At 37.6% G+C, this 20,047-nt stretch overlaps 1 protein-coding gene across 2 annotated transcripts in view; it reads right to left on the bottom strand.

The window, feature by feature from the left end:
* Positions 1 to 20,047, bottom strand: part of atp7a (ATPase copper transporting alpha) — a 43,953-nt gene that overhangs the window by 8,894 nt on the left and 15,012 nt on the right. For both annotated transcript variants that reach the window (XM_073854121.1, XM_055178255.2), the window contains exons 6-15: positions 19,297 to 19,460; positions 19,050 to 19,211; positions 6,475 to 6,551; positions 5,605 to 5,827; positions 5,259 to 5,492; positions 5,014 to 5,105; positions 2,158 to 2,285; positions 1,892 to 2,046; positions 851 to 985; positions 62 to 256 (exon numbers count right to left, since the gene is read on the bottom strand). In XM_073854121.1, the coding sequence (XP_073710222.1) occupies positions 62 to 256; positions 851 to 985; positions 1,892 to 2,046; positions 2,158 to 2,285; positions 5,014 to 5,105; positions 5,259 to 5,492; positions 5,605 to 5,827; positions 6,475 to 6,551; positions 19,050 to 19,211; positions 19,297 to 19,460 (1,565 nt within the window). The remainder of the gene's footprint in view (positions 1 to 61; positions 257 to 850; positions 986 to 1,891; positions 2,047 to 2,157; positions 2,286 to 5,013; positions 5,106 to 5,258; positions 5,493 to 5,604; positions 5,828 to 6,474; positions 6,552 to 19,049; positions 19,212 to 19,296; positions 19,461 to 20,047) is intronic.

Genomic DNA, 20,047 nt, shown 5'->3' with positions numbered 1-20,047 from the left:
ATTGAAACTATAGAAAAATCCCTAAATTAACGTGCATAGGACTAGACTCCCTGTCCCTCACCTTATGTGCCATCTCTAATGGTTCTCCACCCTTAATGAGGATTCCATTCTGAGCTCCCACTCCAGTTCCCACCATCACTGCTGTCGGGGTGGCGAGACCCAACGAACACGGGCAGGCAATGCACAACACGGTGATGGAGGCCTGGAAGGCGAAGCGGATCACTGCCTCGGTTTCAGATATGCTTTTATTATAACCCTGTAGAGAGACACATTAGTTTACATTTGAGGAGAAAATATAAACACGGTATTTGAACCCTTCAGATTTGATTACTTTTAAAAGGGCCTAGTAAAGTAAAAAAAAAATGAATGGGGGTAAAAATGCTACCAAAAGAAATTAAAAATCCCCCCCCAAAAATAAATTAAGAATGTCCCCCAAAAAACCTTATTGAAAATTCTGAAATTCTGTATAAAATCCTCCTACATAATGTTAATAAATATTGTGTGAAAATATAACCTTGATATCTTTATATTGACTAAGTATGGTCATGTCAAAGTTTGAAATCAATGACTGAAATAAAACTTTGATGCTGCTGATCTCAACATAAAATTATGAGACTTTAGTCTGGATTTTATAGACACATACGTCACATACAAGTTGGCTCTTAGTATGCAACTCCTGGTTATGAAGAAGAGGCCTACTTTATACATTTATACATTGTATAGTGATAAAAGTATGAGAAAGTATGAAAAGTATGAAAGATGATTAAAAAAAACTACTATAAATGTTACAATATTAAAAAAATGCTACAAAAAAGAAAGGAAAACAACAAAAAACAAGTGATGTACTCACAGGAAAATATTTCTCCACCAGTGGAAAGTTGACAAAGCCGATCTGAATCCAGACAATCAGTGTCAGGAAAGAGATTACCACAATGAAGGGGACAAAGTAGCCGCTGATCTTATCGGCAAACTGCTGAATGGGAGCCTGAATTTTGGAAAGTTTAAAAAAGGAGAAGCAAAGGTTAAATGTTTTGTCAGATGTGCTAATTTTGCATCCTAGATAAAAATATATATTGAATAAGATATGAAAGTAGGCAACTTATTTTAAGAATTATGTTTTTTATGTTTATGTAAGTCTATCTTACTCATATTTTAATTGTAATATTTTAGTTATTCTTATAATTTGGACATGGGGGTGGGGTCTAAAGCTATTTCATGCATTCTGACTTATTAACACTGTTTTGGTGCTTTTCCATTGCATAGTACCCCACAATTTGGTTTGGGTCAGGTCGGGTGAGCTCATCTCACTTTGACTTGGTTAGCTTTTCCATTGAGTACTATGCAATGGAAAAGCGCCATCAGAGTTGGATTCCTTGTGCTAAACATAAGCAAAGTGTCAAAAAAAGCCCAACTAAGAGCTGACATGAACGTCACTAGAGAAGTGTGTTGTTGTTTGTGAGGGAAATTTGGCTTGTTCAGCTTTCCAAAGTACCCAACATCATGGAAACAATGGACATAGTTTGTTTATCCGGGGTAGCAGCGGAGATGTACGTGTGTGTTTGTTCATTGAATCCCAACTGGGTCAGGAGTTGCAGGCGGTAAGTAAAACTGCATCAAATGTCTGTGTTTTGTTTGCATATAAATGTAAAAGACACGAAAATGTAGTAAATCATAAGTCATTTAGAGATAGTGGGATAATGTTTTGTGTGTGTTGCTTGCTCGTGATTCGCCCCGCCCGCGGTACAACTCGAGGGGTCGAGTTTATTCGGAAAGAATCGGTACAGCTGATCTGTTTTTTATAAAGCAGAATAACCATTATTATTAACTGTGTTAACCCAAACAATCTGCAGCAGTCGAATGAAATGTTCAGATGCTAATATTACAGACACACCTTTGATGTCTGTGCCTCTTCTACAAGTTTGACGATCTGAGAGAGGGTGGTGTCCATGCCCACGTGAGTGGCTTTGATCAGCAGAGAGCCGTTCTGATTTATAGAGCCTGCAATGACAGTACTGCCCAGCTTCTTGGTCACAGGCATGGCTTCACCTATAACAAAACCAGAGACAGATGAAATTTACATGTGCATGATAAGTTTAACAGAAAGGCTTTGCATTTAGGGACTGAGATGTGTCCAGACAAAAATGTGTCCTCTCTAACCTGTAATGAGAGACTCGTCTGCCGTGGAGTGTCCTTCAATCACTCGACCATCTACTGGAAATTTCCCTCCAGGCACAACCTTGACAATATCTCCTCTCTGTACCAGCTCCACATCCACCTGCTCCTCACTGAGAGATAGAGATTATTATACAAAATGTGCTTTCCTTTCAAAGGAAACAAACTAAAAACCACATTTGCATTTCTACAAGGATACATCAGTGCTTGTGATGTAGCAAATGAATAGCGTTACGGTGTTAATGCTTTGGTTTTATGTAAATCAGATCTGCTTTGCTGTTGCCATGACAAACAGCAGATGTTTGGTTTTCTCGTCTGTATAATTGTAAAATTCTTTACAAAATGGATGCAATGCATTTAAAAAGTTGTTTTTATTAATCATCTCAGTACATTTAAATGTTTTTTCACACTATTTTTAATAACCCCGTTTAAAATAATGTCAGGTGTTACAACCAATCATTGTCTTTTTGCCAGATTTTCTTAGGTTTTAAAGGAATAGTCTACTCATTTTTTTCAATATTAAAATATGTTATTACCTTAACTAAGAACTGTTGATACACCCCTCTATCATCTGTGTGCGTGCACGTAAGCGCTGGAGCGCGCTGCAACGCTTCGATAGCATTTAGCTTAGCCCCATTCATTCAATTGTACCATTTAGAGATAAAGTTAGAAGTGACCAAACACATCAACGTTTTTCCTATTTAAGACGAGTAGTTATACGAGCAAGTTTGGTGGTACAAAATAAAACGTAACGCTTTTCTAAGCGGATTTAAAAGAGGAACTATATTTTATGGCGTAGTAGCACTTTTGGGAGTACTTCGACTCGCGCAGTAACACCCTCCCTCTCCCATTATGAGAGTGAGAAGGGGAGCGGACTTTTCAGGCGAGTCGAAGTACTCCCAAAAGTGCTACCACGCCATAAAATATAGTTCCTCTTTTAAATCCGCTTAGAAAAGCGCTACGTTTTATTTTGTACCACCAAACTTGCTCGTATAACTACTCGTCTTAAATAGGAAAAACGTTGATGTGTTTGGTCACTTGTAACTTTATCTCTAAATGGTAGCATTGAATGAATGGGGCTAAGCTAAAGCGCGCTCCAGCGCTTACGTGCACGCACACAGATGATAAGAGGGATGTATCAACAATTCTTAGTTAAGGTAATAACATATTTTAATATTGAAAATGAGTAGACTATTCCTTTAATGTGCTTTCTGTTCATGATGATTGTTTGTTTATTTGATCGTGGCATTTAAAATTATATTCCTAAAAATAGTTTGAAAGTGTAAAACAACTTGACCATAAAACTAACATTTGAGAACTATACATTTAAGAATAATAATTTAATAAAGTATAATAATTACTAATAGCCAACCTTTTATTAAAACTAAAATGATTTAGGTCAAACTTCTTTTTATTTCTTAGGGGCATTCATAGCAGTTGCACCCTTTGACTTACTGGTTGCACCACCTGACCTGAATTTACATTTAACAGACTTCTACTTGGATGCTGGTATAAGCTTTAATAAACTTTTATTTTTTTAAAACAGTGCATACACATGAATGAATCTTGAATCTTAATGGTTTTCACGTGTCTTGTGACTAGTTGTCAAATGTGTGAGAGTCATCACATGCAAGACATGCAAAATAATATGATGTTTCAAATGCAAAATAAGCTCAAAATAGTAATCATTTTCTCTCAAAAACATTGACTATGTTTATATGCGCATCAATAATGTGATTATTTCCAATAATCAGAGTAAGCACATGACTTCAGCCAACCTCTTCATTCCTGTGAACATGCAATTTTCATTATTAATATTATTCGCTAAGAATTTTTATTCAAATACCTCAATGAATAGCACAAATGATGAACTCACTTACATGTTTTAAATATACAGTATTTATGTTTAATACTTTCCCATTGACGTTTTTTGTAATTTGACACTATGATGAACAGAAATAATATGACAATGCCTCTGTAACGATTGTATACACTGCTGTCACATTATTTGCACTGTCTCTCGATGAACCAGAGACTGTGGTTAGCGAGTCATGTTGACAGAGTTCAGGAAAACCTTTTGTACGAATCTGTGCTTAAGGTCCGTGTGCATTACATTACATTTCAAAATAAATGCAATTAAAGTGTTAACATGCCCGTTTATTGCAATTAAAATCTGCATACCCCACGTTTTATTACGATTACACATGCTGCAATTATGAGCTTAATCACATTATTTTGATGGAAGTATTGTGTTTACATGAGATGAAGAGCAAGTGCAATATTGCCAAAATATCATTAATCGCATTATGAGGGTGCGTGTAAACATAGTTACTTATTCGCTTTAGATTAAATTATTTATTAACCCAATGGAGTCATTTATTTATATCAGGGCTTTTTAAACTTTATGATGGCAGGGACCCCCACAAGTAATAAACCTTTGGCGAGGTACCCCTTTCCTAAATTATATATCCATTAACCCTTATCAAGAAACATTGAAACTATGTTAGATATAAAAGTAGTAACTGTGATAATATAAAAACAGCAAACTTAAGTTTGTTTATGAGATAACATGATGGCATTTTATTATAAAATTATGTGTGTGTGTGTGTGTGTGTGTGTGTGTGTGTGTGTGTGTGTGTGTGTGTGTGTGTGTGTTCAACTGAAGAAAGGAAGTTTGGGATGGAATGATGGTAAGTAAATTATGACAGCATTTTCATTTTTGGGAAAAATGTTGATTTAACTTTGAGGATAAGGAAGAAGGAAATAGAAAAGAAGAAGGACAAAAATAATGTTTTCCCTTGCAAGCACTCTAATTATATGAAATGGAGAACTGAAACAAACCTTAACACAGACATATCAGCATTCAGGGTAACAACCGTGGCCTCTGTTGCTTGTAAAGACATGAGCTTGGACAGAGCCTCTGAAGTCTTACTATGTGATTAAAAAAAAACACAAAAAAAAATCACATCCATCAATCACCAGCACTCTTGAAAACTGAGCTTACATTTCAAACAGGCAGACGAAGAACTCGTTTAACTAATTTTTATGTTTGCTTACAGTCATGTTCATGAGATGAAATAAATACTCTTGGCAATCTGCTCCAGCCATCTGCCCAGCGAGATGAACACAAACAGCATGGGAGGAGTATCAAAGAAGGTGATGGGATTCACCTTTGCCTTCTCCACCATGGCAACCAGAAGAATCACCAAGGAGTATGTGAACGCTATCGTGGTGGCCAGTACTATAAGCACATCCATATTGGCTGTCTTGTGTTTCAAAGCTTTGTAGGCTTGTCCATAGAAATACCGCCCACCAATAAACTGCAATGAAAAAAATTAGTGATTACAATCCACAAAAGTATCTTTCATATACTGTAAAAGGTAGTGTTTGCATATTTTTTTCTTTCCACAGTGTTTCAGAAAAAATGTTTACCTGCACCGGTACACAGAAGAGGAACGAGACCAGGTTCATGATGGAGAGGCCTGGCAAAAGCTGTTTCTCCAGAAACATGGTGGAGTGAACCTTTTCTATGTCTTCAGATGTGGCATTATGGTGGTGGGACATTTCCACCATATGATCCACTATAATCATGTAGGTCATCATGCCCATAACAGGAACACAGAAAAACAAACTGATGAGAAACGACCTTCTCCACCTGGAAGAAGAGAGCAGAGACCAATTATTGCAAAAGCCCAATGAGAAACATTAGCTCCATTAGGTCATCGTATTTAAAGGTCACGTTCTTTCTGATCCCATTTTTAAACCTTAGTTAGTGTGTAATGTTGCTATAATAGCATAAATAATACCTGTAAAATGATAAAGCTCAAAGTTCACAGCCAGGCGATAAATTTTCTTTAACAGAATTCCCATTTTAAAGCCTACAGTGAATGGCCGGTTTGGACTACACCCCTCTACTTCCTGCTTTAATGACCTCAGTAGAACAGTTTTTTGACTAAACTCCGCCCACAGGAATATGTCAGTCGCCAGCTAAGCTAACGGCAAGCTAAGCTGCTATCGAATCACAACACACTAAACAAACTACACAATCAGAACTCATTATGTATTTCTGAAGGAGGGACTTCATAGAAGAAGGAAGACATCAGCCTGTTTTGAGGACAGTGAAAACAGCGCTATACAGATAAGTAAATTGTGTAAAAATATTGCCTTTTTTACACCTGAAACATGAACACATGTTATATTGCGCACTGTAAACACAATCAAAGCTTCAAAAACATAGGAAGAACGGGACCTTTAACAAATAGATCACTTTCAAATACTGGACATATCTATAAAGTTACTTACTGTCGTATCTCTTGACTGTGATCCAAGTGACTTCCAGAGCCATCTTTCTTCACTAGAGAGGCCTCAAATCCCAAATTCTATTTCATCAAAACAGGAAATTTCATAAACCATAAAATTTCAGTGATGCAGTGCTTGCAAAACAAACTATAACTTTGTTGCAAAACTTGGTGCCTTCCTCAAGGGCACCTCATTCGCAACCTGAAGGGTGGCCATGAGCCTTGCAACGGCAACTCTCAGGTTACAAGCCAAACTCTCAAACTTTTAAACTATTTAACTATTAAAACATTGGACATTTTTTACAGTGAAACCAGAAATTGTTTTATCCCTAATGCATAGCACTCACTGCCAGAATAAAAAGGTTTTTAAAAAAGGGGTTCCTGTGGGTCACTGTGGAGTACCCTTTCAAAAAGTACACCTTTGAACAGTGCCGGCCGGTGACTTCTCTTTCGAGAAATATGTGTTTGGAGTGTCATGTGTGCTGCTCGTCATGTTAAAAAAATTGAATCTTTGCGTCATGTGAACCATGTGCATCATGCGTCATTTCAAAATAAATGCCTGCGGCACAGGTGTCGAAAGGAATTATGATAAAAGATACCCTTTCACAAAATACACGCAAGACACTAACTTAATCTCATGTATAATCAGAGTTTAGTGTTAAGCAATAGGGGTGGAACGGTACATGTATTCGTTTCGAACCGAATCGGTACGGGGGTCACGGTTCGGTGCATGAATTTAAACGGAGAATACACAGTATGAAAATAAAAAAAACTTGCGAAATAATTAATGTAATGCGGAACTACTGTTAGATACGCGGATTCTTTAGGGACAGCTAATCTGTAGCCCCGCTTTAGCTCTGAAGCTATGATTGGCGCCGATGCAGCCGAGCTCCGCCTATGTATGCCCTCTATCAGAGCCCGTCTACATTCTCTGGCACTCTGCATTTTTTTGTCAGGTTGACGGTCGAGTGAGTGAGTGAGTCAGATAGCAGCGACAGCGAGTATGGCAAATGGTGGTGAGGGTCCGCCGGCCTCTTTAAGATCGCAAGTTTGGGAAAACTTTAGTTTTCCAGTCAGTTACAGTAGTACAGGCGAGAGAGTGATGGAAAAGACGAGGACTGTGTGTCAGCGTTTTCAGCAGTTTTTGGGTATGTGAGTGGAAATACATCTAATCGGGGCTCTCAAGTCACCCGCATTCACCATGAGACACACGCATTTCAGTCAGTTCACACGCCGCCACACCTTGTATTTCTCACGCTGAGAAGTGGGAGATAAATTGTCCTGCTACAGTATATACAATTAATGGACGAAGCGCATGCATACGCAGGGCAGTTCTGTCGAGTTCAGCTGCTTTCAGATTTTTACGTGTGCTCAACTTTAGGCAGCGCCATCAGCGTCGGAGTACCGCGAGAAATCTTGCGGAGGTGGCTGATTTAACTCGCTCTTGCGGTACTCTGATGTCATCACTTGTCGTTTCTTGCAGCGCCTGATGAAGTCGTACACACCTATTAATGCATCCTACAGGCAGAGGTGGGTAGAGTACCCAAAATCTGTACTCAAGTAAAAGTACAAGTACTTATACAAAAATTTACTCAAGTAAAAGTAAAAGTAACAATCTAATTATTTACTTGAGTAAGAGTAAAAAAGTATTAGATGAAAAAACTACTCAAGTAGTTAGTTACTCGTTACTTCCGATCAGATTGAAAAGAAGCGTAAAATCCCTAAATTTCAGACAACTTGGAGGGCTTTCACAAACCTCTCCTTAAAAGTCTCATTGTTCTGCTTATATACTACTAATAAACCTAGGTTAAAGTAAAGCAGTCTATCTCAGTCCTCCAACATCACATAACGTGTCACTAAAAAAATCTTAAACACACACTGACTGTTTTCTGACAGTTAACTGTGTCCTTATTTTCACGTTCACAACAAAATTTGGCTGCATCTGCCTTTAAACAAGCTTACAGTAAGCAAAAAAAGAATGTGTGTGTCTCTGTTTGTTATCATGTTTTTATATGAATAGGTTATTTTCATTGCCATTAATGTGCAATTAATGAACACAAGGAGCTTGATAAAATGCTTATTTTAGAATTTCAAATGGAACTCATCTGTTTTTGCAAATCAACTCTACATTTATTATAATATATAAAACATGTTTCTTTAAAAACATACTTTATTCTTTTATTTTTATAAGTATATAGGAAGGAATTAAATAAAATACAATCCAGTTTTTATTCGTATGTATTTTCTACATTTAAGTAAGGTGTCCGGTTATGTGTAGGGGAGAACAGGCAAAAAGTACCATTTTTCAGATTTTTTTTCTTTTTAAGTTTTTTAAATTTTTAAAGATAATGTTTCAGACAGAGATATATTTTTGCTGTGGTCAGTAACTCACAAGTGTGGTCTATTAATACCAGGTGGAATTTTGAACAAATGTAAAATGACTAGTATTTTCACTTTGAACATAAGTGGTGAATTGTTACTTTTTTTTAACACAACAAAACAATGTAGATTTTCGTGTTACACTTGTTTTTATTAACTATACATGACTATGACCTCTTTAATATGTAACTGCAAACATATTTTGTAATTTATATTTGTAAAAAATAATGAAATTATATTTTCATTTTAAATTTCAGTTTTATCAAATGTTTCAAAAGCAACCAACAGTACAAACTTAAATTCAACAGTTTGAACACTATGTAAATTAAATTAAATAAAATTAGAATAATATAAATGGTACAAAAGTAAGTGTTACTTTCGTCCTGACAGGATCTCCTCACATTTAAACCCGATTTACTTTTATTTTGAAAAACTCTTGAGAAGTCAAACTTCAGGATGTGTTAGAGCACTAAATAACCTGAAGATTGATGAAACGAGAAACAAAACGCGTTATAAGAAAACAATGACCGCTTTTGGAATTTACTTATGGTTGAAAACACCTTTCTGGATCTACAGTACACCCGGAAAATGGTGAGTAAATAACGCAATATTTGTCAGCTCTGTCAAGGGTTGCAAAGATGCTGTCATAGTTTGGAATGCAAATGTTATCAGTCCTCTGAGAAAATCGCTTTGTTACTTTCGTCCAGCGTTACTTTTGCCCCGGTTCTCCCGTATTATATTAATGCAAGACTTAACATTATGCTGTTCAATTTGTTTAGTTTTATGAGGAAATGATATGGAAATGTGCAGATGTGAACGTGTGTTGTTTGTAAGGTTAGAGTAATTTTCATTGCTTGCACAAGAGCGCATATGACAAAAACAGTACGTGAAATAATATTATTATAAGGCACTGCACAAAGTGACACGTACCGCCGTGTTGTTTCAGGTTGGAGCTTGAATTCCTGTACGCTGAGATGTCAGTTCGTTTTGGTGCACAAAGCATACATCGCATCATGAAACTATTCTTTTTGACCTTTTGTAGTGTAAACATAGACCAAACTTGAGGCCACGCGTGATCTGCCTCCGATAGCTTGCATAGGTCATCCTATGCTTCAGTCATCTCCTTTCATCTACGCGCGCTAAAGGGTGATACGTAGCCACCCCTCGCAACACACGCAGCCTCTCTAATGTCTCGCGAGACTTTCGAACAAGCCATATAAACTTAAAAAATAAATATATTCATTAATTATTACCATTTGAAAGTAGCGTAGTAACGCCACCGAATGTAGCGAAGTAAAAGTACAGATTTTTCATTAGAAATGTACTTGAGTAAGAGTAAAAAGTACCCATCCCTAAATTTACTCTAAAAGTACTAGTTACCCAAAAAATGTACTCAAGTAAATGTAACGAAGTAAATGTAATTCGTTACTACCCACCTCTGCCTACAGGCCTACATTTTTTTTGTTCTTTAGTACATTAATATGAAATAAATAAATGTGCTAAAATGTCATTTAAAAATGTACTTGGGTAACTTGTAATACATTTGAAACCCATTTTTGTATGAAAGATGAGTACAAGTTTATAAATTTTTTTTATACGAGATATGTTAAATGCATTTCAGTTCGTATTCATGACATCTCACAATAACACAGATAAGGACACCTATGTTTTTAAGATTATCTTAAGTACTAAAAAAAATTGCCTTCTGCATTTTTGTTTTGTTTTTCCCTCCATTGTACCGAAATTAAACCGAACCGTGTCGTCTGAACTGAGGTACGAACCGAACCGTGACATCTGTGTACCGTTCCACCTCTATTAAGCGAGTATCTGGCAAAACCCTTTAGACGCGTCTGCAGCAGGCATGTGCACGTGATGCACGCAAGTTTACATGATGCGCCGAACACATATTTTGAAATGACGAGCCACACGCATGATGGCTACATACATGTTGTGACAAGCTTTGAATTGTGCGCCCTCGAAAAAAAGTCACCGGCCGCCACTGCCTTTGAACCTAAGGGGCCCTATTTTAACGATCTGAAATGCAAGTGCGAAGCGCAAAGCGCAATTGACTTTGTGGGCGGATCTTGGGCGCTGTTGCTATTTTCCCGGCGGGAGAAATAACTCTTGTGCCAGACGCAAATCAATAAGGGGTTGGTCTGTATGGAAAGAAATCAGACTCAATATTATTAACAAATACATGCAAAGTTATCTGTGAACTGGATGCATGTTGCAGGTGTGTTTTGCTGTCCACGAGCAAATGTCTTTGGATTTGAGTGTGTGAGGTTCAGGGTTTGGATGAGCGTGTGTCGATTTGTGCAAATGTACAAATGCACATGTTTTGTTGTGTATTCAAATATCATAATTCGCGGGTGCAAAAAGGGAGATGTGCATTTGTGGATCAGGTGACACGCGTGCATTGGTCCCGTTCTGTTCGTTTGTGTATTGAGACTTTCATTTCGCTGTTTGGAGCATTTTGTGAGCCGGGTGCAGGCAGCTATCAGTGAATGAACTAGAGGGATGTCTTTGATTTTGTGTCTGCGAATTTTAATATTTACGTGAATGTGCTTCGATTTGTACAAACAGAGACATATTTGTGAATTCAGTTGGCATATTTCGTATCATTATTTCACAATTTGTGCACGCAAAAAAGAGGATGCGCATTTGTGGATCAGGCGACGCGCGTGCATTAATCCTGTTCTGTTCATACGAGTTTTGAGACTTAAGTTGCGTGGTTTGCATTGAAAGATCCACGAGCACAGATGTGCTATGAAAAGAGTCACCACTAGGTGTCAGTCTAACAGGGTTTCACACATGGCGGTGAATTCTGTTTTCTGTGTTTCCCTTTAGTCTGGTGTTTTTATAGCATTACGTTAATTATCTATATATATTAAATGTTTTAATGGCTTGGCTACTGAGATGTGTTTGTGTGCATGTATGTAATGTATCTTTATTGTCCTTTAATGGTAAGTCAATTATTTTTACAGTATAATTCACTTCATTTTAAAAAGTAATACTTTCATGTACGTATTAAACTATACCATTCATTAAATATTTCATAATTTTCCTATTTTCTATTATTTCTTTTTACCTTATATATATAGCCTACGTGTTTGTTTTACAATTATTGTGTTACATGCATAAAAATTAATATGCCCCAGCCTGTTTATATATAAATAACACTTCACATCATGGGTTTGTGCTATATTTATTAAGAATGTCCACATAATAATTATTAAAACAATTTTATTAAAACAGGTTATAAATAATACCAAAATAGAAAACCGGGGAAAGCATGAAATATTTAATAAACTGTATTATATAATACGTTAAATTATTATTATTTTTTTTGTATAAACCATTCAAATCTTTAGTCTTTATAAATATATAAAAACATACCGTGATAAAAACGCTACACTAAAGGGAAGGGAACAGACTTTGACAGAACACCCGAAATCAGCCGCCTTGGACCTACTAATTAACGCAATCCTGTATTACCGCACTGACAAGCCAACCGCATGAATGCAACCACGGCGCTTTTTACATTGAATTAATGAAACTAGCTATGACCTTCTTGTTTTTCACATCATACATGTATAATGAAGGCCAAATAAATTGGTAAGAGGTCATTTCGTTAAATCACAGGCTACAGCCAGGGCTGCATTGTCAATATTGGGCGAGTGCCCCAGGCAATAGGGGGTCACCAAGGTCTCCAGACTGCGGCCAAAACGTTTTTACAAGTACTCGAGCATGTGCGGGCACTACGGAATGCACGATCGGGTTTTAACCGCTCAATTGCATGACGCGTAATCGCGTATATCGTTTTATGTCACCATACGCTCGGTTGATTTTACCGATGGATCTACGCAGCCCTGGTAAAGTTAACACATCGCACTCAGAACCGCGCCGGTTAAACATTACAGCGATGAGAGATAAAGAGAGCCGGACAACTTTTAGCCTACATTAACACTAAAAACATTATAGACGAGAATAAAGGTCTACATCAGTGCCCAAGGAAAACTAGATAAAAGATGAGAAACGTGTAAAAGATACAAGCATGTAAACTGCTGCCCTGCCACTCATCTCATTAAAGTATGCTATCTAGATATAACTTATTGTAGCCTATATGTAGCCTATCTTATGCCTAGTTAAGGGGGTTGTGTGAATCTTTGATTCATAACTTCCTATTCTGAAAGTTTCATTAATTGTGCATAATGATGACATGTGCAGCAACTGCATAGTTAAGTCTATTTAGTATTTTTCAGTAATGCAGTTATTTTGGGAAAATGTCAAAATATTGCATTGTAGGCTTATTTAAGGTGTGCCCTAAATTTTCTGCTAGCGCTCCTAAAATTTTCAGTCAGGGGCTACATTGCTCCTAATAACAAAAACGTTAGTCTGGAGCCCTGAATGACTAGTTTTTTACCAGCATTTAAACCTTTATAGTTTTTTCTTTGTGTATCTGCAGCATCCGCCCGTGGATGAGGAAGCTGCAGCCAATGTCGTTGGCTTTTTTCTTTATAGTGAACTGACTGAACACTTGACTCTTACCTGGGCATTTAGATATTCAAGTTTTCATTATTAATTTCTGGGTGAAACATTTTAAGCATGATGATCATCTGTCGACTCGACAGTTTCAGCACGTCCTTGCGGAGAGACTTTAACGTCTTTTTGTTCACTCCCCATGAGCTGAACGATTTTATTTTGTACTTTTTTATATATATATTTTCAACATATATTCAAGAAACACACATGATATAATGTAAGTTGTTATAGATAGAATAAGCGTGTTCTGAAATGATGACAAAATCTAAATGACTGAAAATGATCTTGAAATGATCCATCTTAATTTAGCCAAAATACTGATTCATTCGTTTTCATACTTTATAGATACACATTAATTTATCTAATCAACCTATTATCATCAAATGCGTATGAATAGCAATCAGTGTGATTATCGTGCAATACATAGCCTACGCCTAATTCCAATTTTGCGTGCATATGCTAGTCCTTCCCGTTCACTTAAATGGCGCATCGTTTGGTGTCGTTGTTTTTTTGTCTGTTTTTTAAACCATTGCCGATTGGGTTTGGATATCATTTTATTTTACAAAAACTTACTCTAACCCCAAACCCAAGAGACAATGGTAAAAAACAAATGAGAAACCAATTATTAAAAAACACGAATAGATGAGCCATAAGGGAACAGGAAGGACTTGCGTAACATATTCACTCAAAATTGTAATTTTATGTAGCCTATGTATTGCACGATAATCAAACTGCGTGTTATTTGTACGCTGTTACGGCTGGTATTAACCGGATTGTGGAAAAGTAACAGATGAACCCAAACGCAAGATGTACAAAAATATAACTATTTATTAACTGTAACTGAAAACACCCACGAGGGGGTAAAAACAGAAGGGAACAAAAACACTGTGCTGGAACACAAAATAAAACAGAACACGAGAAAAACTCGGATGGAAACTGGTGACATAAACACAGGCTGTTTCTCAATATGCGTTCTTCAGCGATCTTGCGTCCTCGTGTCCTCGCTCTACGTCATCATTAACGGTCGAAGTTCATTCCAATTCTCAAGAACGCAAGGACAGAGGACGCATGAAAATACCCGGATGTGTTCTTGATATCGAGGATGCATCGAGTGCAGACTTGCTGAAATCGCTTTACGCCCCAGAAGTCATTGCGGCAAAACTTCCGAGTTCGTTCTTCCAAGGTCGCCTGGCAAGACCGATCTCCACGAGGACGCAAGTCCGTTCTTTGCGTTCTTGGAATTGAGAAACAGCCACAGTATCAACAAACAACGCACGCACACCACACAGAAAACACAAGGGCATTATATAGACAGCACATCAATGGGGAACAGGTGAACATAATTAATCACTTAAGACATGATTACATAAGGGAGTAGGGTAAAAGTGACAAGACACTGGGAATACGTGTTACACATACATGATGTGAAAACACACGTATTCCCACATAAAACAATGCTGCCCTGGTCCTGCCCTCTGGATAATAACCAAGGTCAGGCAAGACCATGACAGCCACAAAACACTGGGAACACGTGTCACACAGATATGATGTGAACACACGTGTTCCCACGTACACACACTGCTGCCCTGACCTTGCCCACAGAACATAGACCTGAACCTATACTAAGGTCTGGCAAGATCACGACAGCAACAAGACACCGAGAACATGTGGAAGCCACACACAGAATGTGATCCCACATGTCCCCACACCGAACATGATACTGCCACGGTCCTGTCAGATGCACTAAGACCTATCTAGCACGGATGTCCGACAGGACCGTGACATACGCATTTCATGAGAATACTAATATATTATTGAAAATGGCCTAATTTAATGTGCTTGTGTATTGCATTCGTTTTGTACATTTACAGCGCAGTGTTCTGTATACCGATGCTCTGAAAATTTGCACTTAACAAGCCTAAACCATGTTCTTTAATTTATTTATGTATTTTTGTTTAAATGTAGCTGTAGTAGCTTGTGTTGATGATGTTTCTTCTCATAAGGGTTAAGGCATAGCACCCAACTTCTAGTGTACCTCGTTGTTCTGGATTTAAATTATATTTTTAGTAAATAAAGGCCGTAAAATTGCATACAGCGCCACGCAAAATCACCGCAAGGGAAAGTCCGACACCGCTACAAAACTAGTTCAGTGACATTATTTGTAATTTAATCAGTAATTTGATTTAGGAGCTTAATAAAAAAACGTTACCGTGTGTGTAATGTACTGTCACTCAGATCAGGATCCTTACTGCCTTTCCTGATCTGGGTGACAGTACATTACATTTTTATTAGATTATACTAATCCAATAAACAGTCGGGATATATAAATCCAAGTAAAGATAGGCAAAGAAACGCTCAGCAACGTATGGCAAAGCAAGACTTCGCACCGAACAGGTTTGGTGAGATCTAAATGAAGATCTAAATGAAATAAATAAAGTCCACCAAATGAAGAACAGGCGATGCGCGCAATCAGTCTCAGGTACGGGCCGATGGGAAATTTAGTAAATGTTAATATTCGGGCGAGTAATCCCTCTGACGACCCAAAGACGAAGCCTGAGGAGCGCTTTTAACAACAGGCAACAGACTTTTTACAATCTATATCATACTAATTATGTACGTTTATAAATCATGTTTTCGTTCATAATTTATGAACCGATCAGCAGTTCAGCACTTCAAAGTGTGTATAAGTAGGCTACTTTGTTAATACAATATTCTATAAGTGCTTAAATATAGGTTATTATTCACATAACCTTAAATAACGTATAATCTGATTTAGGATCTTAATTAAATTTAGACTCCTATATCAGATTATACATTGTTTGGCGTTGGGGACAACAGCATCGGTCCTAAGCAAAGCAACTGATTTCTGGTGTTCTGTCAAAGTCTGTTCCCTTCCCTATAGGCTATATATATAAGGTAAAAAGAAATAATAGAAAATAGGAAAATTATGAAATATTTAATAAATGGTATAGTTTAATACATGAAAGTATTACTTTTTAAAATGAAGTGAATTATACTGTAAAAATAATTGACTTACCATTAAAGGACAATAAAGATACATTACATACATGCACACACAAACACATCTCAGTAGCCAAGCCATTAAAACATTTAATATATATAGATAATTAACGTAATGCTATAAAAACACCAGACTAAAGGGAAGCACAGAAAACAGAATTCACCGCCATGTGTGAAACCCTGTTAGACTGACACCTAGTGGTGACTCTTTTCATAGCACATCTGTGCTCGTGGATCTTTCAATGCAAACCACGCAACTTAAGTCTCAAAACTCGTATGAACAGAACAGGATTAATGCACGCGCGTCGCCTGATCCACAAATGCTCATCCTCTTTTTTGCGTGCACAAATTGTGAAATAATGATACGAAATATGCCAACTGAATTCACAAATATGTCTCTGTTTGTACAAATCGATGCACATTCACGTAAATATTAAAATTCGCAGACACAAAATCAAAGACATATTTTAGTTCATTCTTTGATAGTTGTTTGTATTTGGCTCATAAAATGCTTTAAACAGCGAAATGAAAGTCTCAATATACAAATGAACAGAACGGGATTAATGCACGCGTGTCACCTGATCCACAAATGCACATCTCCCTTTTTGCACGCGCGAATTATGATATTTGAATACACAATAAAACATGTGTATTTGTACATTTGTACAAATCGATACACGTTCATTCAAATTCTGAATTTCACATATTCAAATCTAAAGACATTTGTTCGTGGATAGTAAATACATTTGTAACATGCATCCAGTTCACAGATAACTGTGCATGTATTTGTTAATAATATTGAGTCTGATTTCTTTCCATAGGTCTGCCTCTAGGACCTGACGCCAGCAGAGGACATCGCTGCGTCCACCCTCACCGCTGAAAGGGTTTGGGGGCTTTGAAATCGGACCCAAAAAACGCAGGCAAGGTCCAACCCCAAAGTACACTTACAAATCAAGTTCACATACATTAAGGTTTTTATGAAAACATTTTTAATTATTATTTACATAAAATAAACGTAATACAGCCACACAACAAACTTATTAAAATATTTTAATTGTTATTTGCATGAGAATTTTTTAACGCAGCCACACAATAAATAAAAACTATCACCACAATGCTCACCACTATGATTTCCCTTATCTCATGTGTTAATATTTTTTATTGTAACAATTTATGATTTGCAAAAATAACTGTTGCATCTTTGTAGATTAGATGAGCAAAGTGCGCGTTGTGCACGCTATACATTATGGTCAAGCATGCGCCCTTAAAATAGCATAATGAACCACGCGCAACGTGCCACTGACTTTAGACTAGTTTTTTTTTTTTTGGTCAGTGGCACAATTGTTTTTTGAAACTGCAAAATAGCATCAGGGATGGTTTGCGCCGGAACACGCCTACTTTTTTGCGCTGAACCGCCCAGGGAGCGCAAGTTCATTCCCTAGTTTGCCGACATGCGTCTGTGGAGGGAAAAACCCGCTGTGCGCCGGTTTAAAATACGAATGATTCATGCGTCACTGACAAAGTCAATTGCGCTGGGTGCAAGATAGGGCCCAAAGTGTTAATGGGTGTTTTCACATATACACTGTTTAGGTCGGCCCAAATGACTTGTCGCTCCGAGTACGGTGCGTTTGGGTCAGTGTGAACACAACAGCCGCACTCGGGTGCGCACTAAACGGCCGCTCCGAGACCGCTCTAAACAGGTGGTCTCGGAGCGGCTGTCGCCGAACTCTGGGGCGACCCACCTGTGGTGTGAACACTGCCGGACCTCGGACCGAACCAAATACAGGAAGTTCTCCACATGTTTGAGCCACTGGGCTTCCGTTGTGACGTTAGCCGGGTGTTATATTGTGGGTTAACAACAAACAAGCCAATCTGGTCCGTTGCAGAGAGATTCGCTGTCTCCTTTACGTTTAAGCTGATGATTTTATAAATGCATAGCTGTCCTCCACACACAAATAGTGACATTACGGGCTTTTTAGCAAACGGCTCCGTGAGAAAGGCTTTAATAGAACAGCTACGCAATTTCGCGTTAAAGCAAAGAAACTTCGCAAAGACGTGCATCGTTTATCTCCACATCTTGATAGCTGCGCTCTCCCTGTCAGGCTGGTTGTCATGGAAACGTGGGGGTGGTCATGAGACGGTAAGAGCTATCAGAGACCAATGACAGCGCTGACCGTTGTCACATGGCATACGGTGCGGCATTTCGAGTAAAGTAAAAAATATATATATGTGAACACGGACCGCACTAACTGAAAAATGATACAATGTATTTTGGTGCGCTCCGAGGCCGCACCACGGTGCGCACCAACATATGTGAAAACAACCAATGTTAGTACCTCAAAGGTAAATACTGGTACCAAAGAGTGCATATTAGTACATCACATGTATATATTAGTATCACAAATGTAAATATTACTAGCAAATGTATAAATATCTTTACCTAAATTCTACATATTAGAACCCTTTTAAAGGGCACTGCCCCAGTTATAGCTAGGCACCATTTTTTCTTAAAGTGCACAAAATAATATACTTTATTTAAATTCGATATAACTATTTTATAGAAACTTTTTAATACTGAATGAAAAATATTTAATAAGATTTTATTCATGTCATCTTGAAGTAAAATTGTGTATTTACCTCAATCCATCTGATTACATCTCGGGGACCAGTCACTTCTGGGTCGTACTTGACATGCGCTTTATTAGTCGCCAGGGCTACAGAAGCATAGACGACACCTTTCTGTTTCATCAAGTTAGATTCAATTTTGTGAACACAGGAGGCACACGTCATCCCTCTGACCTAGTGAAAAAAGACACACTGTCCTGAAACTTTCATTGACAGAAACGGGTCAAAAATCATTGCGAGGACCTGCTGACAAACTAACCACAAGCTCCAGACTTCCATCAGCACCATCGTAATTCTCCATGACTGTGGCGGTAAAACCAAGCTCTTTTATACACTCCGCTATATTCTGAGGATCAGTGATGGAGGGGTTGTATCGAACCTCAGCTTTACTCGCCATGAGCGCTACTAAAACAGAGTGAATACCTAAGGAGAAAAGCAACAATGTTAAATCAAGCAGTAGTTTGAGCCATTGATATGTATGGATGCGCCATATAGACTCATCACTGAGATTGCAGCACTGCTGCTTCAGCTCTATTTCTGTGATGCTTACTCATGTAGTGTAAAGGCTTTAACCTGTTAACATCAGCGCTAAAAAAATGCTTGACTTATTTTTCGCAGTTCACATATGCATTGTGTGAAACCAGACTTATTTGTCTGAAACTATTTACTTAATGTAGCATCTATGGTCTGAGCTGTGTGATTGAGTAGAGGTAGAGATAATTTGCATATTCATATGGGTGATTCTCACGAAACCATTGAAACACCACGGCACTAATGATTTTAGCTTTAAAATGTGTAATATAGTAACATTAAAAAGCATCAGAATTAACACAATACTGTGTTCTACCTTGCACAATGTGTGATTTCAACATAAGAATAAAATTTTGGGAAATTTTATCTCATTTTCTGCTGAAATTCTCATTACCGCAATGTGTCCGGCTGTGTTTCAACATGCGTTATGTTGTAATTTAATCAAATTAACACAAAAATATTAAGAAAAAAAATAAATG

This window comes from Misgurnus anguillicaudatus, chromosome 16, assembly GCF_027580225.2.
Source record: "Misgurnus anguillicaudatus chromosome 16, ASM2758022v2, whole genome shotgun sequence".
Classification (NCBI taxonomy): domain Eukaryota; kingdom Metazoa; phylum Chordata; class Actinopteri; order Cypriniformes; family Cobitidae; genus Misgurnus; species Misgurnus anguillicaudatus.
This window is presented reverse-complemented; position numbering and strand designations above follow the sequence as displayed.